General features: G+C 38.1%; 1 protein-coding gene across 2 annotated transcripts in view; it reads left to right on the top strand.

Annotated features, from left to right (window-relative positions):
- Positions 1 to 24,685, top strand: part of GADL1 (glutamate decarboxylase like 1) — an 84,928-nt gene that overhangs the window by 13,321 nt on the left and 46,922 nt on the right. For both annotated transcript variants that reach the window (XM_063325241.1, XM_063325240.1), the window contains 8 exons: positions 360 to 450; positions 1,164 to 1,270; positions 2,809 to 2,924; positions 8,627 to 8,706; positions 8,822 to 8,876; positions 12,273 to 12,389; positions 18,308 to 18,372; positions 18,632 to 18,713. In XM_063325241.1, the coding sequence (XP_063181311.1) occupies positions 360 to 450; positions 1,164 to 1,270; positions 2,809 to 2,924; positions 8,627 to 8,706; positions 8,822 to 8,876; positions 12,273 to 12,389; positions 18,308 to 18,372; positions 18,632 to 18,713 (713 nt within the window). The remainder of the gene's footprint in view (positions 1 to 359; positions 451 to 1,163; positions 1,271 to 2,808; positions 2,925 to 8,626; positions 8,707 to 8,821; positions 8,877 to 12,272; positions 12,390 to 18,307; positions 18,373 to 18,631; positions 18,714 to 24,685) is intronic.

Genomic DNA, 24,685 nt, shown 5'->3' with positions numbered 1-24,685 from the left:
TGGCTGAGCATCCATCCTGGCCTCTCAAGACCACTGTTAAAAGCCACTGTGTTTACTCAGTTGTCAATTCCTCTTCTTTTTTATTTTTTTTTTTTGTTTATAAAACTTGTGAACAACCCACGTTCATTCAGTGCACTACTTACATCTCTCAAACCTTGTTTGGGGATCTGAAAGTGATTATTAAATTTATTTTCAAAGGATTGTCTAACCTAAGAAAAGGACAGCAAGTCCAGAAAATACTGAGAGAATGATGGTGTGAATCATCGTTTGCAGTGATCAGTGTTCAGCTGAGAGGGCCTGTTATATATTCTCTTTTCATGTATATCTTGTCATTGCTTGCTTTTCATCTGTATTTTCAGGTCATCCAAGATTTTTCAATCAACTGTATGCTGGAATAGATTATTACTCGTTAGCGGCTCGTTTCATTACAGAAGCACTGAATCCAAGTGTGTAAGTGTAGTTCTTTCTGCTCTTGATGACAATGAAGATGATTTGATGACATATTTGATGACAAATTAGCATGTGTGTCCCCCCCTTTCTGATTTCTGTTTCAGTGTTACAGAGGAGGTAGGAATTGGGCAGGAATTTGGGAGAGAAAACAATTTCGATTGGCTGAATAGCTCACCAAAATTTGGCTAAGCTGATGAGGCCTTTTTTCTAGTTTTTTTTTAAGAGAGGAGATCTTTGCTTTTCAACACGTTTAAACCTAGGCTTTTTGTTTTACTTAGTGCATAAAAATGAATTAATCAGATTTACCCAGTTGTTCGTTTTCTTTGAAGCATTCAGCACAGAGCTGAGTGCAAATGGTTACCCGACTACTGTTTCCTTGCAAATGTAAAGCCTAAACAAAAAGTCTAGGTTTAAAAGTTGTTGCTTGCAATAGGTTATTATAGCTGAAATTTAAGCGTGTGACCTACTTTAAAAGCAAACTCTGATGTATTACTTTGAGAGTGGAAGTGCCCATGTGATGCTGTCAGGAATGAAGCAATTGCTCTATTGGGTCAGGTCCATAGTGTTTTTAGTTAGAATTTTACTACTGATGGTGGTCAGCTTCTGATAGATTAGAGGAAGGTGCAAGAAACACTTACCTAATTTTATCAATATTCTGTGGCGTGAGTTCTTGTAGTCTTAATACCAATCGTGATGCTTTTATTTTTGTTCAGATATACATATGAAGTATCCCCCGTGTTTCTGTTGGTGGAAGAAGCAGTCATCAAGAAAATGATTGAGTTCATAGGCTGGGAAGAGGGTGATGGCATATTTAATCCAGGTAGGAGCAGTTCAGATTTCAAGCTGAGTCTTGACAGATCAACTAATATGGTAATTTTGTGAACATTTGACTTGTACAGGATGTTTTAAAATGCATGTAAAAATCCAGCGATACACACACACGTGCGCGCGCGCGCGCACACACACACACACCATCCAGGCTTATTCTATGTGTTTCTAGTAATAATTCTGTGAATCTGATCAGCAGATGAATGAAAACAGTTATACATTAAATATAATTATGTGGAAATTAATTGCTTGTAACTGATGCCCTCCTGACTTTATTAACAGCAATACCAACAGCCTCGTTGGATAGAGTCAAATTGGTTGACAGACAGGGAGCTGATACATGAGCTAGACACCAACCAGCGGTGCCTGAGGGCACTGATCTGTGCATCCTGCCCATCAGCTGTGGGAGCCAGAGTTTATCTTAATGGGAATGTCATGATCTTAACTCCTTTGAGTTTTGATAGTTTTGGGTGTTTTTTTTAAAATGTTATGATAAGGCCAACCAACAACTATGTCTTAAGCTTCTTGATAAGCCACAGTTTTCAAATGTTCTGTAAAGCAGCATTCCAGCCCATTGTATGGATATAATGAAGCACAATAATATTAGTCCACAGATTATTCAGGTAACAAATTGTTAGGCTAGATGTGAAGCTTTTCTATCTAATTTGGGGGTGAGAAGAGAAATTAAATGAGCAAATGGATTTACACCCCCCCCTTCCAAAACCAAAACAAAGTCAGTAATTCTAACCTACATGTGAGTAGTAGAAAAATAAATAAACTGAAATCCCCCCCCCCCCTTTTTTAATATATTAATGGTATGGGGTTTTTTTCACATCAGATTTGATGTGTGTTTTCAGTAGAATCCTTGCTTTCACTGCAGAACTGCTTAATTAAAAATTACTGAGATATTGTCAAAAGATAAATGAATTGTACCTTTTTATACTAGTTTTATGTAAGGCTTTCTTTTATTATTTTGCTCTTTTAAGTGAATAAAACCTGTCTGGATCTTACCTTGCAGATCTCCTGGTTTCATTCACTCTTTTTTTTTTTTTCCTTTGTTTTTTTTTTTTTTCCTGCCCTCCCCTCATAGCCGCCTTTTTCTCATAATACTCTTGAGGTCTGGTTGCCCGAGAGATCTCCTAAGCTCTGTATGATGCAGCCGCAGCTGAGCTTGGTGCAGGCAGCTGAACTGGTGCTGCTTCAGTGTGAATGGGAAGGAGCTGTTGCAGGGTGTTCTCTGTCAAGGAGGGCTCTGTTTAGGCACAGTTCTTGTTCTTCAGGAAATATTCACAAAGAGTGTTCAAACCAGCTCTGTTTCCATCCATGCTGCTGAGCCCAAAGTTCCTTTTACATCTGTAGGGTTTTGAGGAGGAAAGGAGCTATCATGCATGCATCTAAAAGCTAATTCTGTGTTGAGGTGGTTTTTTTCCCCTCAATATGTGAAGCACAAGACTGTTTTGCCTCGTATGTGAACACAACACAAGTGCTAGGACTGTGGCTAATATGATACTCGTGTGTCTCTTTCTGCAGGTGGCTCTGTTTCTAATATGTACGCTATGAACTTAGCAAGATACAGATTTTGTCCTGAGATAAAGGAAAAAGGGCTTTCGGGTTTGCCAAGGCTAGTCCTGTTCACTTCAGAAGAGGTAAAAACAAAACAAAAAATGCTTTTTGAAATTTATTTTTCAATGGCTGCAAAATTATATCATTTGCATGTCTGCTGGGGGACTGGTACACTACATTTGTCATCAGTATATGATATGGAATATTGGAGACAAGTGGAGAAGTCTGACGGTAAATTTCCCTGCAGAAGCTTCCTTGCTTGCAGAACACAAACACAGATGTTCCTGCTCTTGGAAATTCCTGATGTAAGAATAGGTTGTACGTGGGGCAAACCCATAGCAGGATATATGTGGGATGTTGTGGAGGTCTGCAGCGTTTGGTTTCCCACAGCATAAGGTCTAGCAGGAATCATAGGTAGGTTTTGGATGTCAAAGTGTTTTTCCTGCAGGTTTAATTTGGAATAAGCTGAGCACTTGTTGACGTGTGAGACGTCTCTCTGCAGCTCCCACTCTGCCCTATGTCTGCATACAGACTGGCAGTGGTAGAGAACCAAAACCACCGTAAAGCATTTTGGGAAGGCCTGCTGGATCTTTAGACAGTTCTTCTTTAAATAATTGAAAATGTGTGACTAGTGTTAAAGTTTTTGAATAATACTTGTTTAAACTGCTTGTGGAAAGCTGACTTGTATTCATGCATTTATTCCAAAGCTAATTTTTTTTAGATGCTTCTTTCTCTCACCTGTGCCGCCAATTTTAAGAGTTTATCATTTGATTGGTACAGAGTTGTTATTAACTCTGACTCCACTGGATAAAGGTCTCAGTGGAAGCGAGAACCTTATTGTAGTAGGGAGTATACAGTTACCAAAATAATTTTAGCTCTTAAATTTATGCTCCAAACAGTTTGCAGTGTAAATAGAAGGATGAAGGCATTGCATAAGTTGTCCGAGAGAGCATATATATTTTGGAATAAAATCCAAATGTCCTAAATAAAGGGATTTTTTTTCCCCAGGCAAAATATATTTAGGTTTTTTCTTTCTGAAAAGTGTGTATATGAAATGACATGCCAGTTCATACTTAATACATCATGTTACATCTTAAAAAATAGCTAAGGAGGAAAAAACGAGGTTGAAATGTGTTCCTTTAATGCTTTCGAGATGAAATGCATAGAATTTTTATTGTAAAGTTGCAAGGTTTCATTCCAAGATTTAAATAAAAAGTATACTCTCTTACTCCAAAATAAAGAAACATCTAATTTAATGACAAAAGAAATTTTATTTGACTCACAGAATAAATTTATTTTGGTATCTTTGCTTCACCAGAAAGAACAAAACCATAAAACATACAAATGACCAGGAAAAATAAATTGGTAAATTATTTGTAAGGTGATGCTCTTGATCTCTAATACTTTGCTTGATTCACAAAGCCATGTTGTCTTCTGAACTCAGTAATCACTTGCTGTAAAACTGCCATTTGTAGTATTTGGGACTATTGTCTAAGATCTCTATATTTATTCGTGGTTATGAGGGGAGGAGATGTGCATGTTAGTGTATCCTTATTTTAGATCCACCTGTACTGAGTCCAAGTTAAGATTACCTTTTGGAACTTTATTTGGTTCAGATATATAATATTATTGAGAATATATTTAGTAAATGTCCCACGCTGAAAAGAAGTATATAAGTGCTTGTGTTATATACTCTTAATTTTATATTATTTATTTTTATTTTGAGTTGCTTTTTTTTTTTTGTTTTGTGCATGTGTGTGTCCTGGAGGACATAGACCTGTTTGGCACTGGTCAGGCAAATGATTAAAAAAACGATCCCGGAGAAGTTAACAACCTGTGTTTTTCTTTAAAGTCAACCAGGCAAACAGTGTTGGCATGGAAAAGCCATGAGGCTGTAATGAACTGAGAGTATTGATAAAGAGTCAAAACACATGGCTGCTCAAGGCACTTGTGTCATTTTAGGGCTTGGCTTCAACACTCTGTTCAAATAAAATGATTTTTGCCTTGTGTTGCCAAGTCCCAAAGTTTCAGTCTGGCACTTGGCAGACTGAAAGAGTTGCTTTGCTGTAGAGCAGGGGAATGCATGGACTTGTCAGTGACTTAATTTCATGTGATCTGGGGCTGTGTATTTTTCATATGTTCTTGGATAACGTGAAGGTGTACATTTAGTGTATGGCCCACCCGTGGTCCTCATATGCTCTGTTTGGCCTTCAGGACCAAAAAGGCTCTTTGTTCCTGCAAGTGAAATGCTTAGCTCCTTAAAATTATGGTGATACACAGTGAATGATGTTTATGCTGCTGCTCCGTAGTTCTCTTGCTGGACCATTACAGAGTGATTCCTCCTGAGACAGTAGCAGTAGTAGAGAAATTGTTATATCCTGCCTTCTTGAGGCATGATTTGTGGCTCTGTAAGAGCTGAATACAGTTGTAGTTAGCCTACCTTTTTATCACTTTTTGCTATTTGAGTCCCATCTGAACTTTATTCTGACCCAAGAATGTATTGCATTGATCTAAAAGGTAGAAATCTGCTAAATTTGAGGTAACTGAGGGTAGAAGAGGATGTGTAAACAGTTGAAATGTGCATGCTGATATGAGCAGTTTTTTAGATGCAATGAAACTAAATTCCTCCCCAGTGCCACTTGATCATGAAAGCAATAAAGTGAGAGAACACAACATTAACTCACCATGCTGTCCCCTGTTGAAATTACAACAGACAAAAATGAGTAATAAAACAATCTCATAATAATGTAATTGCTTTATGCAATCACGTTTCTAGGAAACTTCTCAAAATCAAGAAAATACAAATTTATCTTCTGTTTTAATGAGCGCATGGGGAAAGTACCTTGTCTTTGCAAATGTTATAAGGAAAAGAAAACTATGTCTAGCTATAGTTAAAATAGTATAGCAGCACATCTTAAATGTGCTATTCCAACTTGATCTTGTGCTCAAAGGCATTAATTTCTTACTACAAAGGGCAGCAGATTTAATAATGTGTCCAAACAAACAAAACTGCAAAAGACAAGGCAAGAGTCACCTGAACTCACAGTATTTAAAGGTGTTATTTATTATATAATCTAGATACAAATAATACCTTTTATTTGCATATTTCTTTCTTTTTTTTTATTGAAAGAGAACTATGAACAAGAGAATTAGTTGACACTGTTGTGACTGGAGCTGCTAAATATTCTCTGGTATATTTTTTCTTAAAAATGCTGCGGTGTAATTTAGCATAATGGCTTTTAGTAATGATAGCAGGGGAAAAAAGAAAAGAAATTCTTGTCTGTTTTCAATCAATATAACTGAAAGACTACTTTTTTCATCAAAGAGCATATTCCAAGTCTATGTAGTAGCATAAGTCTTGTCCCTTTTCTGTCCTACTGAAGACCTGACATAATTTTCCAAGGGGCGCAGTAGTACCTGTGGAGGCAAGAAATAATGTATCTTGCAGCCTGTTTTGTTTTGATATTCCCTTTATTCTTCCCTTTCCCTCTGCTTTTTGGTATAATCTCTCAGGTGCTCAAGCCTCTTTTATCTTTCTCCCAGTCTCCCATACCATTTTTTATAATAAAATACATGATTTAGCGATTGCCTGTGTACTAGTATACTGAATTTGCAGGTCTACTGCTTTCTCAGTTTGGAGCAATCTGATTATTCCTGGTGATTCATACCTTTCATTGGTATCTAATGGATAGAAAATCAGTGATTGAGGCAACTTGTATTTTAAGTGATTCACTAATCGGTTGAAAAAAATTTCCAAACTTCTCCTGAACAACACACAGCCACTCTACAACCATTATTACCATTATTAATTTAATTTGATGTAATGTAAGACTAATTATCCACCTATGTATCTTATTATTCTGAAGTCTAAATGAATGAGCCCTAAAGGTCTGTGGGTGTGTCATGTTACAAAAATAAGCTTTCTTAACACTACCTGATAATATCAGGTCGTGTCTTTGTATGCCTTTATTTAAAAAGTGGGTGATGGTGGGGGAAACCTTTTTGTCAAAAAGAAAAAGAGCCTTTTGAGATCATCCATCTCATCAAAATAAGCGTGACAGGCTTTAATACCTTTAATATATTCATACCCACACATTAAAATGTTGTACATTTTTCATAATTATGTTCTGCTGTAACTGCATTTGTGTGAACTCTCTGGAAGAAAATGGAATTAATTAACCACCTGGCTTCACCTCCTGTATGAAAAGTAACAATTCTAGACATCTTCACGGTTGCTGGAATATGGTTATTTTAACTCTTCAGTAATGATGTGAAACAGAGCCAATTTTATTTTTTGAGAAGAGCAGTGGTAATCCAAGGCTTTGGACGATTTTGATTCTGAGAACTGTGTAGTCCTATGAGATGCTGCAGGTTGTTCAGAGTGGTTTTGATGTCTAAAAATATCTTCAGATTAAGAAGGTTACTGTATCTTGAATTCCAAGCCTAATCTTGAAGATGGATTAAGTTGAGATCAGCATACTCTTATTCTGGAATAGGACAAAATGTTCTTATGCTAGAATAACAGTGTCCACCATAGAGCAGGTCCTTATAGTTGTGAATGTTGGAAATATGGCGGAAATACAGAATATACCTTGGATATCTGTTTAATAGAAGAAAAGCTTGTAAAAAAGTACAGAGTGGACTGTAGGCTTGGGTATCCTTCTTGCCAGACCCATTTTACTATACTCAGATTTAATAAAATACCTGTTTCTAACGTTGTTTGAGCAGGTGAAGGGGCCTCTTTTACACTCACTTCATGGGTTTCATACACTTATAGCAAAGTTTCATGCCCTTATAGCAAAGTGGGCTATGTGTAATTGTAATCATTCAAAGATGCCTCTGTGATGAGACCTAGCTAAAATACTTTGCTGAAATACTTCATTTTCTGGAAAATACAGACTGGTCTACACTTGGACCTTTTGCAACATCCATATTTATCTAAAGACTTTTGAAAACGTGCTTAAGTGCTGTCTAAAGTCTGCTTGCTTTAATGGCTTCTAAGACCCACATTCAATTGAACAACCTCGGTGTCTAAACACCAGGGCTTTCAGGCCCTTTTGCAGACATAGGACTTTGAAAGCCTTGGAAGTCCCAATTGTACCACAAGGCTTTGGTAAGTATTGGGACTTGAGCTCCTTCATCCTAGGAACAGAATTGCTGGATCAGGCCAAGGATCAGTTTAACATAGTATCCTCTCTCTGGCAGTGGACAACAACTGATGTTTAGAGAAAGCATATAGAAAAATCACTAATTAAGGGTCCAGTTTCCAAGGAGTGGTGCTTTTGGACTTTCAGACCTATAGGTTGCTTCTAGGCTGTTGAGTTCAGTAGTCTTTGGACCTTTCTTCTCGTGCATTTCCTAACTCTTACACTCATTGATACTTTTGACTCAGTTCTACTAAAACATTTTGAAACAATTAATAATTCTTCCCCGATGACACTTCAAAACTCTTATTTTTCTTTCTAATGCAGAACCAGCTTTAAAAAATTGTATGGAATAGAGCTTTTTATTTTTTTTAAGCTCACACTTTAAACATCCATATGCAGGTGCACATCTGTTTGTGTCTTGTTTTCCTCAGTCTTCAGTGTGTGTCATTAATTGTTAAATAAAAGATGGTCTTGGTGCTGTGTAGCTTTGTCAGTTTACTTTTTTGTGTTAGGATATGCTGTTGTCATGACTGTTAGTTGCTATTAAATTAATTTCCTAGGTTTCCTATGCTAAGAAATTTCTTTCATTTTCAGTTGCATACTCACTTTTCCTTTTTTCATTCCTCTTTCACTTACAGTGTCATTACTCCATGAAGAAGGCAGCCTCCTTCCTGGGTATCGGTACAGAGAATGTATACTTCATCAAAACAGATGAAAGGTAAGCAAGCAAAAGCCATGGCTGTGCTCTCTGAGCCTTTTCAAAATGCAGTAGTGCTGTACATAACCAACCTATTTGAATGTAACTGAAAAAGTTTTAAATCTGTGTCCCTTAGAGGTAAGATGATACCTGAGGAACTGGAGAAACAAGTCCAACGGGCCAGGAAAGAGGTGAGAGGGGGAGAGAGAGCATGAAGGAGAGGGGAAGAGTGTATGCAGACCGCGTGCTTGTCTCTGAGTGAAAGGGAGGAAAACTGAGTGAGTGAAATCTTAAAAATAGGGCAGTGAACGTAACAGTGTCTTTCTTTTTGCCCCAAACTTGTGGAACAAGCCAAGACGTTTAGATGCTACCCTCTTATGAGGGAGAAAAATTCCACAGGGTGTTTACTACTAATGAAAGTCCTGAGTACACTACTCTGAAGTATTTAGCATGTTTCTTCTAGGATTTCTTTTTGCCCTTGATCCTTTTTTAAATGGATGCAGTATTCATTTTCCTTAAATGGTAAATGAAAACTAGATTTTTCAGTTAATTACAGCAGCTATTGCTCTATCATCTGCAGTGAGCAAGGTCTGTAGCATGTGGCTTAGTATCTAAAACTATCATACAAGCTAAAAATGCTAAATTTGGTTTTTCCTAGTATTTGTAGCAAGAGTGCAGAGATTCCATCCTGTGCCTCTTTTCCCCCAGAGACTTTGCCAAGTAGAAAGCCAAAGACCAGCATTTGGAAATGTATTTGGACAACATTATCATAACGTTCCCACAACCTGTAAGACAGTACTTCAGAGAGCTTGTAGGGCTGAATGTGAATTCTAAGGCACAGAGCATCTTCTTTTGGCTTGGTTAGCTCACCTTATTTCTCACTTCCAGTTTGTCCATCAGAGCAGTAGGATTCAGAGCTCAGCCCTTAGTCCACAATACCAAGAAAGTAGTGTAATGTCCATGGTGTGGACAATGCCTACCATGGAAACCTACTTTTTGGCTGATAGAAAAGCCAAAGGCAGCGCTGTCCTGTCGTGCACTGGCATGGCTGCAACAGCTTTCACTTATATCTGATTGAGATACATCATCTGCTAAACAAACATCTCTTCTTTGAGTTTCATGCTAGGTAGAGTAACTATTGATATATAGTGGCCCTAATGACCGAGGAAACTCTCTTGCTTGCCTTTTTCTGTACTTTGCATTATCTGTGGAAGACAACCTGTACTTTACTCATTTGAGCAAGCTGGGAGGAAAAAAAAGGACTGAAATAAAACAGAGCAAGAGCAAGCAGGCTGGCAGGAGAATGAGCTCTTTGCTTTTGCAAAAACAGAATTCTTATTTGTTGATGTAATAATAAATTTAATGGTTATTTGGAAGAAATCCTCTGGTGTTTATGATTTATTTTTTTTTAAAAAATTCAGCCTTTGCAATTTAAAAACAAATGTTCAATATTAAAAAGCTTGGCTTACAGAGGAACACTATTTCAGATGCATTATAATGGAAGTTACAGGTATTTTGGAAGGTTTTGATTTCATCAGAGCTTCAGTAATTGTGTCTGTCCTTGATAAAGTGCTACTTTACAACTTTTATAGAAAGACACTTCAGTGAATTACAGTAAATAGTCTAATGACTCTAGACAACAGAGGATGTATTAGCTAGTGATAGGAGCACAAAACAATCACTGACTATGAACAGCAAGAGTCTTCGGCCTGTTTTTAGAGAATTTAGTCAGGAAGATTTATTTAACTATATTGTCAAGAAGAATAAAACTTTAATCCCCTTCTTTGCAGGAAAAATGTAATGGCAACAATCTTTGGAATTTGTAGAGATCCTGGATTTGTCTCCATATTCAGTCACATTAGCTACTGGCTGCTGGGGGGCCTTTGACTTTGATGTAGCTGTGGGAGAAAATTGATGAGAAAGCTAACAGAAACTAGGTGCAGCAAATACATCTTTGTGTCACTTGCAAGTGTTTTGTACTGGAGCTTCAGGCTGGGTTGTAAGTTTGATTGACTTTTGTGGTAGGTTGTACTAGGAATGAATGACCAAGAAGCGAATTATAGGCTGCTAATTCTTTGTGAATGTGTGGGATTAATTTAAACTCATTCCAAGGTTACTTTTCATTGCTTTAGCAATTTGTAAAGAAACTTTAAAATACAAATAAATCATAATTATGTACCATTCTAGCAGTCCTCTATGCTGTTAAAGAAGTATAAAACTGTCAGAGTATAAATGTGAATCAAGCTTGTCTCTGTAGTTAGTTGTTTAAAAGTGGCAACACTTTTTTTTTAAAAATAAGAGAGATCAGATTTTGGTCGAAGTGAAGATACATAAAAGACACGTGTAGAGTTTGATTTTTTTTTTTTTTTTTTTTTTTCCCCCCCCCACCTGATGTCGGGTTTCAGTGAAGCTATATTGAGTTATATCAGCAGAGAGACTTACATCATCTGAGAGATTTAATTCATGGCAAATGAACTCCAGGGATCCCAGATTGTACAATTTAATAACAACTTTAGTGCATCTTCAGTAACTGCGTTGTCGTGCTGTGGGCCAGATGCTGAAATGTGCAGAGGAGTTCCTTCAGCACGAATTTACCAGCAAGTGAGAGCACACAGTCATTGCTAGGGCTGATGCCCTCAATTTCATGGAGTTGTTACAGGCTCCACCAATTCTTTTCATTGTTTCAGTTTCTGCTCCTAAGCAGGCACAGGCACATACATCTGGAAGGGTACATGACCTGGTCTGCTATTGTAATTGCACCCTGGTATTAGTTGAATGAAAAAGCAACGGCCAAAGCCACCGAAACCAAAATGGATGACTTGTGGTGATTGCCTGAGACTGCAGCGTGACAATAGTTTTCCTTATCCCACCTAACTTTAAAACTGTCTGAGATTTCCAGTGGTCTCGCTCCTGATGTTCAGTTCCCACCTACAGCCCTTCCTGTTTCCTAGACAGAAGTAGGAGGAAGAGAATAATGCTTTGCTGTAGACCAGGCACTGGGGTCAGATAGTGCCGACTGTCCCTGTCGCTGTCTGTACCGTGCCAGTGCTGCCTAAGGCAAATCATGTTCCCTGATTAAAGGTTCCTCTTCACCGGGCAGAGAACAGGGGCGTTGTAGAGACAACACAGGTGGAACCCCTAGAGGGATGAGCCCTTTCTTTGCGTGGGTAGCCTGCTGGCTGAGCTAGTAGCTTTCTTTTATTCGGCAGCAAATATGGTAGTAAAATGGGGAAGACTGAGAAATGAAAATCAGTGTATAAAGAGAGATGTCAAATATCTGCTATGTTTTGATCGTGACAAAACTAGCATCTGTCAAAACAGTCTGAAGCTGGTGAAATCTGCCCTGGGAGGATGGTGTTAACTGGAAATGGAAAATGATGCTTTTTTTTTCTCTCTCTCTCTTTTTTTTTTTTTTTTTTTTTTTAAGTCAGCACTTTTAAATGCAGTACCTTCTGCTGGGAAAGTAAAATGTAGACTGTCACATCTTTGTTCTGCATTCCTAGTCCTTTTTATGCTTTAGATTTGCAGATATACTGGAAGAAATGAGCAGTGCAAATGACAATTTTTTGTTTTGAATCCTATTGCAGGGGTCAGCACCATTTCTTGTCTGTGCTACAGCAGGCACAACAGTGCTGGGAGCATTTGATCCTCTGGATAAAATTGCCGATATCTGTGAAAAGCATGGCCTCTGGCTTCATGTTGATGTGAGTTTGTATACTGTGTAGTTTTGTTTAGCATTGCTTTTTTATAACTGCTATTTTTCTTTGACTGTTGACATTTCTCTGTAGAAATAAGGTGGGCTCTAATAACATTTTTTTTTTTTTGCATAGAGAACAGAAATACTTTCTAATTTGTCTCTGTTCCATGTGTTGAAAGCCAGCAAATAATTTGGTTGTGACAAGGAGTCAACCCTTTTTTTTTCATTGTCAGGTTATATTTCAAAATGATTTCAAAATCAATTTCTTCCTTCTTACTACCTCCTGAAAATGCTTCAAGGGTGATTATATACAATAATAAAATTCATTCTACATTCTGTTGGGGAGTGGACACATTAGAATTGTGGTGTATGGTTCATACAGGTTAAAATAAAGGTATATTTCTGGCTCAACCAGTCGTAAATTATTCTGTTTCATGTTTACAGGTTTGAGCTTCTTGTAGATCTCCTTATGTTTTCCTAAATTGTTCAGAAATTTTTGTTTTCTCATTTCTTTATAATTTTAGCTTTGGATGTTAAAATCCATTCATGAACCTTTTTGGAGTAATTATTGAGCCTTTTTATTCCCTGAAAGAGTTAGCTGTAAATGTATTTTTCTAAAACTAGCACTCTATTTTCTGAAATTGCATTCTCTTTATAATTGCAATGCCACAAATCTGGAATGGCTAGACTAAAAGCCGTGGATCAACAAGAGAATCTGGAGCAACATTAATGGAGATTTTTAGACCTGCTCTAAATGTTTATAGTGTTTGTTTAATGTTGAGTATTTAAAGAAAAATCATGTAGGCAGCGATGTGTGTTTCAATTAAGTGACTCACAGACATCAATACATAAAGTCGCTGTATGTGTGAATCAAAAGAGTTTTCTTATCGGAGGCAAAGATGCAGAATTTAGCCCTAATATTTAAAGAGTCTGCAAAGCCTCCTGATGGCTGTGTGCTGGTGAGAACGACGCAGCAGATTTCCAGCAGAAGTGCAGCATTCAGATCAGGCGCTAGTCTCTGGTATGTCTACATATAGTTGGTGGGAAGAGGGATGTATTCAGAATCTGTGTTGGATCTTAGGTGAGTTGAATGAGTGAGTCCAATGGCTGCAGGAGGACAATGGGTAGTCTTCTAACCTTACTCCCTGTAGTTGAATAATTGAAGTTACGTGGGATGAGCCTGGACCCTATTCTGAACTATACTTCATAGGCAGTTGATAGTATTTTGTAAAGAATTAACTTTCATCTTCCAGCTTTGCCTCGTGTTAAGCTAAGGTAAAAATGTCAGTGGATATCTTAAAGTCAGTTTTCTGTTTGAACAGTGACTGTAGTTGTCAGATGTTAATTGAATTCCCAGCAGAAGGACAAATGTACAGTAATAAATTGTGTTTATGGTCGGGAAGACCAATTGTTCTGTTAAGATGTGATTCATGTTATGAACCTCTCAAGAGTTCTCGGGAGTTCTATCAGTATTTTTTTTCCATCTTTTCTTTCATGCTCTATGAAGAAGTCATCCACTTATCCATCTATGAAGAAAGAGTGGATGACTGTTTCTTGTTTTTTGTTTATAGTTTCGAGATGTATTTATAGGAGAACAGCATATGGGGAAGAGACTGAAAGTTTTCCACAGTGACATCAGGCATACATGTATATACAAATGTGCTATGGTAAAATGAACAGACTGTAATTCATAATGTGACCTTTTTCTTTTTTTTTTCACTCATGGTGCCATTAGAAATAGGTTTACTAGAATAATATGTGAAAATGTGCAGTGAGACCAGGCATCTGCCATTCAGAAATAGTGTATAAGAAACATAGTGAAGAGTTGTATTTTTTCTTTGTTTTTAAGTGAGCCTACCTCCTTTTAGCCTTCTAGGCAAGAATATAATATTTTTGAAATCTTTGAGGATCTACTTTCCTCTGAAAGGCCTGGCTTCTTGTTGAAAGATTTAGACATTATGCAGTCTGAGTTATAGCAAGTGAGTACTGCCATTTGGGCCAGCTGTAACTTTGGAGGAAAAAAAAAAAGATATAGTACAATTAAAACAAAGATTAAAACCAGGGAAAGTTCTGTCTAATTTAGGCTTTTTCCTGTATCATTGATGGGAATCAGGATTATCTACTGCAAATGGTCTCAAGAGCTGTTTATAAGAATATCTCATATGAATGTCAGTGGTGTTATTCCCAGGTTTACACTGATGTATCTCATTTCAGAATATTTTCTGATCCTGAACACTGATATATTTGCCTTAGGGAAACTCTTTTCATTAAATATGAAATGATAAAGATCATGACTCTTTGGGAGCGCAAAAGGGAGAACATCAACATAAAATCAGTGGGCTTCTAGGAAGATAAATTTCAATAAAGTCAGAAATAGTAGATAAGCTCTCACATGGAGACAAATCCAAAGAGGACTTAAGGAAAAAGTTGTTTTAAGAAGATAATACCAATAAGCCCAAACTGTCTCAACAGTCAAGCCATTCAGCAGCCTAAGTGCAGAGACTATAACCAGGCTTATTTTGTGCACATTACAGTAGTAATACACACATTCCAGTTGCTTATTGCATTCTATCACGAATCTATGATGCATTTCTTAATGACTTGTTTGCATCATCAATATGCACTCAAGCTCCAGCACTTACATATGTCATGTATTGTGTTCCTGTAGCTTTAAATACTATGTATGAGCATTTCTTCCTTGCTGGTCCTTACTTTGACTTTTTTTTTTCCTACGGCTAGACCAGTATAGAAAATCAGGTTTGACCAATTAGCCTGTGCTTAGGTAGCTAGTTTAATCACACTGTGAGCACTGCGATTCCCATTGTTCAGCTGTAAGTGGCTTGTTGCATATGAAACACAGTCATTTTCTCATACATAGTTACCAATTACATTGTATGGGACACAGTTATAATAATTGTCTTTGTGTTTTGAACTACATTGCTCTCAGCTGGATTTGTCATAAACAAAATATGTGTCAATCCAGTTTGATCAGTCTGCCTCCCTTTTCTAGTCTCATGGGTGGAGGAGAAGCAGTTAACTTTATTGTGTCTTGGCAATATCTCATCTGAAAGCCAGAGAAACACTGCCAAGCTACAGCTGTGGTAGTGAGTGAAAATCTGGCTGGAAAATCATACCCAGAGAGCAGTTACCGGTGGTTCACTGCTGAAAGGGGAGAAAATTTTCAGTAGGATTCCACAAAGGTCTGTTCTAGGTTAGAAGTTATCTGGGTATTTTCATTATTAACTTAGATGAAAAAGAATATGCAGACTAAATTTGAAGATGACATAAAACTGCAAGAGGCAGTGGGAGGACAGGATTAGAAATCAAAGAGATCTTGACAGTTTGGAGAAAAAAGCGGAAAAAATAGGCTACAGTTCAATAAAGACAGAGCTCTAAGTTTAAGCTGTAATAATCAACTGCACAAACACAGGCTGGGGATTGTTGGCTAGACAGCAGATCTTCAGAAAAAGATCTAGGGTTCGCAGTACATCACAAATCGGCAATTGTAAGCGTTTTCAGATAGAGTTAAATGTCTTTCAGAATTGAATTAAGAAGATATATAAAATATTTGTCTCTTTCTGCTTGGTGCTCCATCTGCTTTGTCTAGATTGTGTCCAAATAAAAAGCTGTGTTTCAAGAAGGTTAAGGACCTACAGGAGAAAGATAAGAAAAAGGTAGAGCAGTGAGGATAAACAGAACCATACCCAGAAATTATGACCAATGAGGAAAGATTGAAAGCACTGATGTTATTTAAACCAGAAAAGACAAACAGACAATACTTGATAGTCTACAGATGCTTTAAAAGCTGCTGCAAAAAGAAGAGAAGAACAGGAATAATCTGTTCCCCTGACCACTGCAGGTATGACAAGAGGTAACAGTTTAGGACTGACAATTTAAATCCTTAGGATCGTTATTGTTAAACACAAATTAGGTGGTTAAGTTGTACAGCCTCAGTCATTAGAGGTCTTTACAAACAGACAAAGCCAGTAATTCCCAGTCGTCTTAGGTGCCTTCTCATTAATTTTTGGTTTTTGCCAGCCCTGGCTCCCTATGTGTGTGGTCTTTGAACTGGGTAAAGAAGCACAGAGCACAGATTCATCTTGTAGTACTGTGGCTCAAGGAGAGATTGAAAGGTGGTGGAAATGCTGGGACCTCTAGTAATACCATCCCAAATACAGCCATCTTTGGATGCAGATTTTCTAAAGATTTATTGTATTTCAGTGGGTTGCTTATGAATTATGAAAATAATGGAATAACTTAGTGACTGTTTTTGCTTTATTGAATCATCAAATGAGAAGAGTAAAATTTGTCTATGAATAGGAAGTTCAGTTTGATTGTCTTCCCATAACATGGCAAATTTGGGCTAGCTGGAGAAACCCAGTTTCAAGTCATTGTTCTGCCATAGGATTACTGTGAAGTTTGGGGGAAATCGTTTCCTACCTTAGGTCCCACCTGTAGATTGAGCAGCGGCCCTTTCCTCAGCGAGGGTGTTGTGAGCATGACAACATAAAATATGATGTGGTGCATTAATGTACCGCATTAATGAGAATGACATGTGTTAAGACAAGTTATTAACCTTTCATTTCCCTTGTGAGCCTTTACCATTCCTGTCTCCCAGAGATAGCAGATCTTATTCCTAATGTATGGCTTATGAAGCAAATACTGATGCTAAATTCATAGATCAGCTATCACATCTGTTTCTTTCAAGGAAAAAAGAAGAAAAGCCAAATAAGCATGTATTCTCCATGCTTAGGTCAGGAATCTTCTTTCCATCAGTGATTTTTTTTATTTTCTTCATTAGCCCAAATGTATAAATCTTTTTTTTTTTTTTTTTAAAATAAGCTGAGTCCAGATGTTTTGTGGACTGATGCCTCCTGTGCATCTCTGAGGTGCCTTGCTTACTTCACAGGGAAAATGCTTAAGTGAATTCTGCCTGCATGAACATTGAAAATCTTTTTTTTTTTTTTCATATTTAATAATAATTTCTTAAGTGCACTGTATGAAATGTCTACTGTTTGCATGTTCTCCCCACCTCTCCCCTGTGGACAAATATTGCTGTTTGAGAACTGAAGAACCTGGTGGGTGAAATCTGATCCTTGCAGAATTCATGCCTGAGAATTACCTTGAATGAGACTCCAGTTGCTCAGAAATTAAGCTTGTGTAATAAAAACTTGCTGTCTGGGTTCCTTCTATAATCTATGGAGAGAGACATCTGCAAAAGCTGTTACCCAAAGACAGGTATCTAGAATAGATAAGATGATACTTGATAAGGGGTTTCAGTGGAGAGGTCCTCACTGCAGAGAAGGCTAAAATGACTCTTAGACCACACAGTTTCTTCTTAGATGACCTGAAGGGGATGTGACGAGTCTTTCTCCGTTTTCACGTCAGTTGCCTTGCTGGTAACAGAAATGCTGCTATTGCCTACTCGCTAACTTTGCTTTTCATATCCAAACTCTGTCGAAAATCTGAGCCTGGACTTTACAGTTGGCAGAGCTTATCATTCTCCGCTGTTTCCCTTGTGAATGTCTCAGAAAGGCAATGGATAGCAGGAAAAAGATATGCAAAATGGGTCTTTCTGCTCCCATTGCTTAGGTTTAGGCTGTGGGAAAGGAAGCACCTCTGATTCAGTATCAGGAATGGGTCTGGTTATGCAAAGACACTTCAGTTCATGCCCTTGCTTACACAGAAGGGACAGTGTAGTTTGTGGCTCACATAGTGGCACAAACCATCAGCTCCTCTATTTTAGGCATAACCCCAGGCTGACATCTTTATTTCAGTAGGCGATACTAAAGGCAAAATTTAGCCTGCTAACCATCTAAATTAGAGACAAATGAGACAAAACATCTTCAGAAATTAGTAGCTGAAGCATTATCAATAGAACTTTATAGAAATAATATTGTCTTGACTCTATAAATGTTCCAACAGGCTTCTTGGGGTGGCTCAGCTTTGATATCAAGGAAGCATTGCAGACTTCTTCATGGCATCCATAGGTAAGTCAATTTAGTTCCTGGGCACATTTCCAGGGACTGAGGTGGAAGTTGTGTGGCCTGTTGGACTCCATGAGAGCTGCATTTTCCAAAATACGTTTTACTGTTAATTAGATAGATTTCTGAACCTATGGGGGTTTGGGTATAAAAAACAGGAAATGTGATTTATCTACTTGGATTTTGTTGGCCACATTTGATTCTCTAGTACCCATGATTATAGGTGCAATTTCCACCTCCCTTTCTCCATTTACAAATTTTGCAGGGCTGATTCTGTCGCCTGGAATCCCCATAAAATGCTGTTGGCAGGAATCCAGTGCTGTGCTCTTCTGGTGAAAGACAACTCTGTAAGTCCTCCTGTCTTTTTTTTTTTTTTTTTCTTTTTTAGTGTGGTAGGCTGCCATTGCTGTAATATGGGAGTGGAAATAATTAGAAAACAACTGCAAGTCAGTTTTACTACACTGCAGTGTGAAGGCTGAATGATATTGAGTTTCACCACAAAATTTAATAAAGGGTGAATAAGAGAGCAGGGTCAAACTGATCCAAGTCACTGGACTCGCCAGTTGTCAAACTTTGCAGCTGGTGCCCTTACTAGTTAACTCCTGTACTTGATTTGCATTTAGAATTGAGTATTTTGTCACTTGGGTCTGCAGCACTTAAATGGTGAGCTCGTCAAAGTCCTCAGAATAGCTGTCATCCATTGGGACTGCAGCAGTACTGCATCTCCATTTAAAGTACGTAGAGCTCCTCTTTGCATCCCTTTACGTGGGCGCACCAGAGCGGAAAAGGAGAAGGATAGGAGTTGGAGCACATGTAGGTAAAGGTGCTGAGCCTTCTTTCCTCGCTCTACTAGTCCTTCCTTATCACCAGGGTGACTTAGGCTTGCCAAAAGCCGTGACAAATTAAAAGGTCCAGCAAGCAAACTACAGCGCTCTGATCTTAAGTGACAAAAAAGTGAGATGAGTCTGCAATGTGGTAAAAGTCCCAGCTTATATCTTTGTGGAATTCTATCTTAATAAAGAAACTAGTAAGGGGTCAATTATTTCAAGCCCCATTTCAAATTCGGCCTGCTAAAATTTATGCCCATTGTCCATCACCAGGGGTGAGTTTTAGCTTATGCTTCGTAGGTTATGAGTGACTGAACATCATGAAGATATGGAGCCCCTGAGGTTTACATCACTATTTTGTGGCCATAGTTTGTAAATCACTTTTAAAAATCTCTGTCAAAACACCTGATAGTTCCTATTCAGCTGCTAGTCCTTAGCTATCCGTGTAATTGGTTACTAATTTCTGGTAGTAAGAACTGATGAGGACCAAAGAATGTAGATGCTAATCAGTGCTCTCTTGCAGCTGATTGCTCCAAGTCAGGGGTGAGACATGGCAGGACAGCAAAGAGACGTGTGACTCCTCATTTCCTTAGACTACAGTCTGTGGGATTAAAGAGGATTAGACTCCAGGTCTAGCCGTCCATCACTTTATCTTTATTCCAGGATGAAAAACAAGCAGAATGAAGTTATTGACTAAGATTAATGTGGCGTCTTAGTTGCAGGCTTGGGAAGAATTCAGTGCTATATTTTTAACTAATTAGGCCCAGTACCTACATATAGCCCCAGGTAATGATTAGACTACTTGAGCTGCATAGTGGAAATTTCTCAGGAAGAAAGAAATGGAGAGAGATGAAATATTCTAGCTGCCCTGGCATTTAGAGTCACTTTACAAACTGTGTTCCAACTTCAGGGCTCTGGCAGCCTTTCTGTTTTCTCCTTCCATGGAGTGTAACGTCTGGTAGAGCAATCCTATTCCACTTCGAAATCACAGCCAGGCAATGTTGTGCTGGAAATACTTGCAGAGCTGAATCCCAGGCTGTTGAAGGGTGAAAACACAAGTATTACTGATCATGCAATCACATCCTATTGTACAGTGTGATGTGTTCTGGAAAGTAGAAGATTTCCCTGCATAGGGCGGAGAGGGTGTTTTACTTTCTGTTTAATTCCTGGAAAATTGGCACTTCCATGTTTTGTGTATGTGCCATCACAGTCTTTATGTGCAAACAGAAGCACATACAAATTTGAATACTTTCTTATCGTCTCTTAAAATGTTGGAATATAAATCTTTAAGGAAAAAAGATCAAATGCATATTTAAGACACTTTGGCAGAAAGGCCTTGCTTCACTATACCAGATCTGGAGCAGGCAGCTGTGCCCAGTTTCCAATTAAAAATGCTATTTTGAAACCAGTAAGGGTATGGAAGAGTACATGTATCGGTTCCTCACTTCGGAGCTTGTTCCACTGCTCCTTAATTACATAAATACCTACGGCTGGCTGCAGATGAAGCACGCATTTATATGTGAACATAATTCCTTCACTCTGTGGTTAGGATGCTTCAGTGGGATCTGGATGCTGAGGTGGGACCTGAAAAAGTTTGGCATACATTGCTCTGCTGGTGAATGCTCGAGGAACATCAGGTAGTTTCTCAAGTCTTGAATTCTGCAAGAAATCAGAGCAGCGAAATGTTAAGCATAGATGTTAAGTCCCATTTATGAATCAAGCCCGAGCTCCCGTTGAAGATCTAATTAAGGAAGTTTTGTTAGCTTGTCTTCCCATTTGCTTTGAGGTCCATTTTGAAACTATGGACTACCTATAAGTGGACAAATGAAAGGGTCATCAAACATTGGAACAGGGAAGTGTTTAAGTCCCCATCCCTGGAGGTATTTAAAAGACAAGTAGATGTGGTGCTGAGGGACATGGTTTAGTGGTGGAATTGGCAGTGTTAGGTTGGACTTGATGATCTTAAAGATCTTTTCCAACCTAAGTGATTCTGTGATTCTATAAATAATCCTCTTCCGTTTATATATATATGTGTGTGTGTGTGTATATATATACACACACACACATATATATATAGTTTAACAAGCCTAAGCTTTGTATTTTACTTTATGTTATGAAAAGATAATCTTTAGAAGGGAATCATCACATTTCTGACATGGTGGTAACACCCTGATTTTCCCATTAGCAAATGTAATACTGACTGGTTTTGTTTGGTTTGGGGTTTTTTGACACACAGCATCAATAAAGCTATGTGGTTTAGCAGTGTTAATAGGCTTAAGACATTTCAGCTAGGTTATTGGTGTGAAACACTGTATTTAAATATTTTCCTAGACAGATAAAAAAACCCCAAAGGATAAACTGCAGTAAGATGCCAATAAATGCATGTCTTCCAGCCTTAGTGAAACAAAATTGGAATGATTTCCAAAACAGGTAGAGATATAAAGAGAAATATGCGTTTGACTTGATTAGAAGGGAGAAGCGTTTTCACCAGAGGGAAAGAGGTTGGTTAATCCTCCGTAAAAACTCAGATCAATTACAGTAGTTCTTCAGTGCTTAAAGCGCTCAAGAAATGCACAACTATCCCTCTTCCACTGCCATACCCTGAGTAGCTTTCATCACTTTTGTAGGAAGATGGACTTACTCAGAAAACACTTGTATTGCTGTGGGGTGAATGGCAGTGAGTGTTTAAACAGAAAGCTAGATGGACCAATATTCTCAAAACATCAGCAAGTCAATTCTGTTCTTATGTGTTCTTAAAACGCTGTGACTCAGTCTTGGGTTGTACATACTCCTTTAGGACCACAGAGCTACTCTGATTTGTCCTTGCTATCCATATTGTCAATATTATCACCATATAAATAGAGAACTAATGTTTATCACCAATGCCAAAGTTCTGTGACTCGGTTGAGTGTGGCACTAGGTTAGGTAATTAGCAATCAATTATAAGTAATGAGCAGAATTTTCACTTATTAGTTAAAAATAAAGTCTCAAAGAATGTAGCTAATGAAGTCCCAGTTTAGCACAGAATATAATTGATTGAGGTGATCGTGGTAGCCATCTACAGTGTAATCTCTTCCTCATCATTATCAGTATCACAAAGATATTTACTTCTCTGGTGTCTTTCCAGGGCAGCTGCAGGAAATATGCTGTTCCCATTGCTTTCTGCTTGGGGTTAGCACAACTGAGAGCTCCTTCTCACCTCTTGAAGTGAATTACAGGGGTGACCTTTTGCACAGCATTGCTTTTGAGAATTTTCAAGTATGCCATTGAAAATATTGTCCTTATTGCTTCAGATGAGGCAAATCAGGAAGATGTTTGTCTTGGGGGGAAAAAGATGTTTTGTTAATGAAGCTGAACTTCACTTTTAACTAGCAATGGAAATGAAAAGAGATCAGAAGGCTTGCTGTAGGTTAAGTGTGCTCAATAAGAAAAAATGTTGAGTTATGAAACTGGAGCTCTTATATATTGATTTCCATATCAATAATTATTCATTTATTTGCCATTAATTAGAACACACGGCAACTATCCATAGACTTCATCCAAACCACAGTCTATTTGAAACTTCATAGTGGACCGGGCCCTCCATGAAAATAGTATTTCCATTTTCTAAACTTTAACAGTCCCAGTATAAGGCAGAACACTACCATTAGTCTCTCTGCAAAAAGTAGTAATAGAAGATGCTGAAGAAAGAATCTCAAACTTATCTATGGGGCAATTATAATGAAATTTTTGCAATTCTTCTGAACAGATGGAGCAACTCAGTTACTGTGTGGAAAACTGTTGGGGTCTTCCTGTGTCTGAGAATGTTGAGTTATAAAGCATAATTTTTCCTTTGTGGTGGTTGTTTTTTTTTCCTTCTACTTTTCCATCATTTGAATAGCAAAACTGACATGACTTTTTATGTCTTCAGGATGTTTGAATCTCTTACTCTTGAGAAAGCAGCGATGAAGAAGTAACAGCTTTCTTGAGCATAAAATTTATTTTGGATTTTTTTTCCTCTTCTATTGTCCTCCCTGCCCAAACTCTGTTCTTCAATGCTTTCTTTCTCTTCCCTCCTCTTTCTCCTCCACCTTGCTTCTTGCATTGGTCTGGCATATTTCTTTCTTTCTTTCTTTCCCACAAAGCATGAGTTTTGTTTCTTCTCCTGTCTGCTCTAGTGACGTGCTGGAGGATGTCACCTTACTTGCCTCTGGAGATTGACAGTAGGCAATATCTTCAGCAGATTTTCTTGAGCACGTTGCATTATTAGTAAGATAAGCAGATGGAAAAGGATCATCAAACCAGCATGTCTTGTCAGCTTTGGATGCAGCAGGAGAGTAGGACAGTACCTGTTTTTTATTATTTTTTTTTTTCAATTAAATATGTTCCCAGGAATCTGAGTTCACTCAGAGATATTGAACTATTTGTCCTTGTTGCATTTTCACTCTAGAGCATTTGTTTTTAAACTCCAAAACTCTGCAGCTGTACTGTGATCTTAAGTGAACTTCTGAGTCTTTCTGTAATATTAACCAACTGAGTTTAGGTTTCTTGTGACAAACAAAAGTTATTATTTCTCAGGTGACGGGCATGAGGGGAACTAATATCCTGTGTTGTCCTCTATTGTGCAGCTGTATTACATTCTGATAAGGCCGAAGATAGTCCCACATTGATCAACCCTGCTGTACACTCACTGCAGAAACACTGTGCAAAATTTTAAAGCCAGTAAGAGACAAAGAAATTTTTGATATATTTATTTCTATAAATAGAAATTTGTGGATGTTGCTGCCTTTTTTTTTTTTTTAATACCAGGACTGGTAAACTTGTATTTCCCCTGAAAATCAAGGTGTGGAGATCGAAATGAATAGGGCACAATGGTTTGACAAACAGACTCCTGTTCCTGTTGCGCAGCTGCTAGCCAGAGAACACAAAGCTGTAGAAAAACTGTAAAGGATGGATGGCTGCTTCGGTACTTGACTTTTCTTCAGTTTCTAATGTCATCTTCTTGCTTTTCTTTTTCTGAGAAAGTTGGAAAGTAGGTGTGAGAATCTTGTATACCGCAAAAAGCTGCGCCCAGCATTGGCTCTCCAGCAACAGCTACCGTGTGCTGCAGCAGCACATTATCACTGATGACTGCAGAGGGAGAGCAGCCGCTGCCCCTTTTTTTCCCAAGCTGTCACATAAACTGTCATTTCACGAGGCTGAATGTGCTGGTCCTGTGGCTAAGAGTTCGGACTGAATTTGCTGCTCTTTTTGCAAACGAGCAATATTACAATGGGATTGTCAAACCCCTATGGAAGTTGTGGAGAAACCTTTGCTGCTGTTCTGCTTTTGTGCTCAATGAATATGTGTGCAGATTGTTGGGTTTTTTGTTTGTTTTGTTTTTAGTATTGATGGAGGGAATTGAAAAGGCTAGGAGAGAGGGAGACTTATTCTGCCAGTGGATTATTTCTCCTTTGGATTTTTTGTCTTGACCTTTTTTTCTTTATTTTACTGCAAGTTCCAAACCTAACAGT

Source organism: Chroicocephalus ridibundus, chromosome 2 (genome assembly GCF_963924245.1).
Source record: "Chroicocephalus ridibundus chromosome 2, bChrRid1.1, whole genome shotgun sequence".
Taxonomy (NCBI): Eukaryota; Metazoa; Chordata; class Aves; order Charadriiformes; family Laridae; genus Chroicocephalus; species Chroicocephalus ridibundus.
Note: the sequence above shows the minus strand (reverse complement) of the source record. Positions and strands in the feature narration are given on the sequence as shown.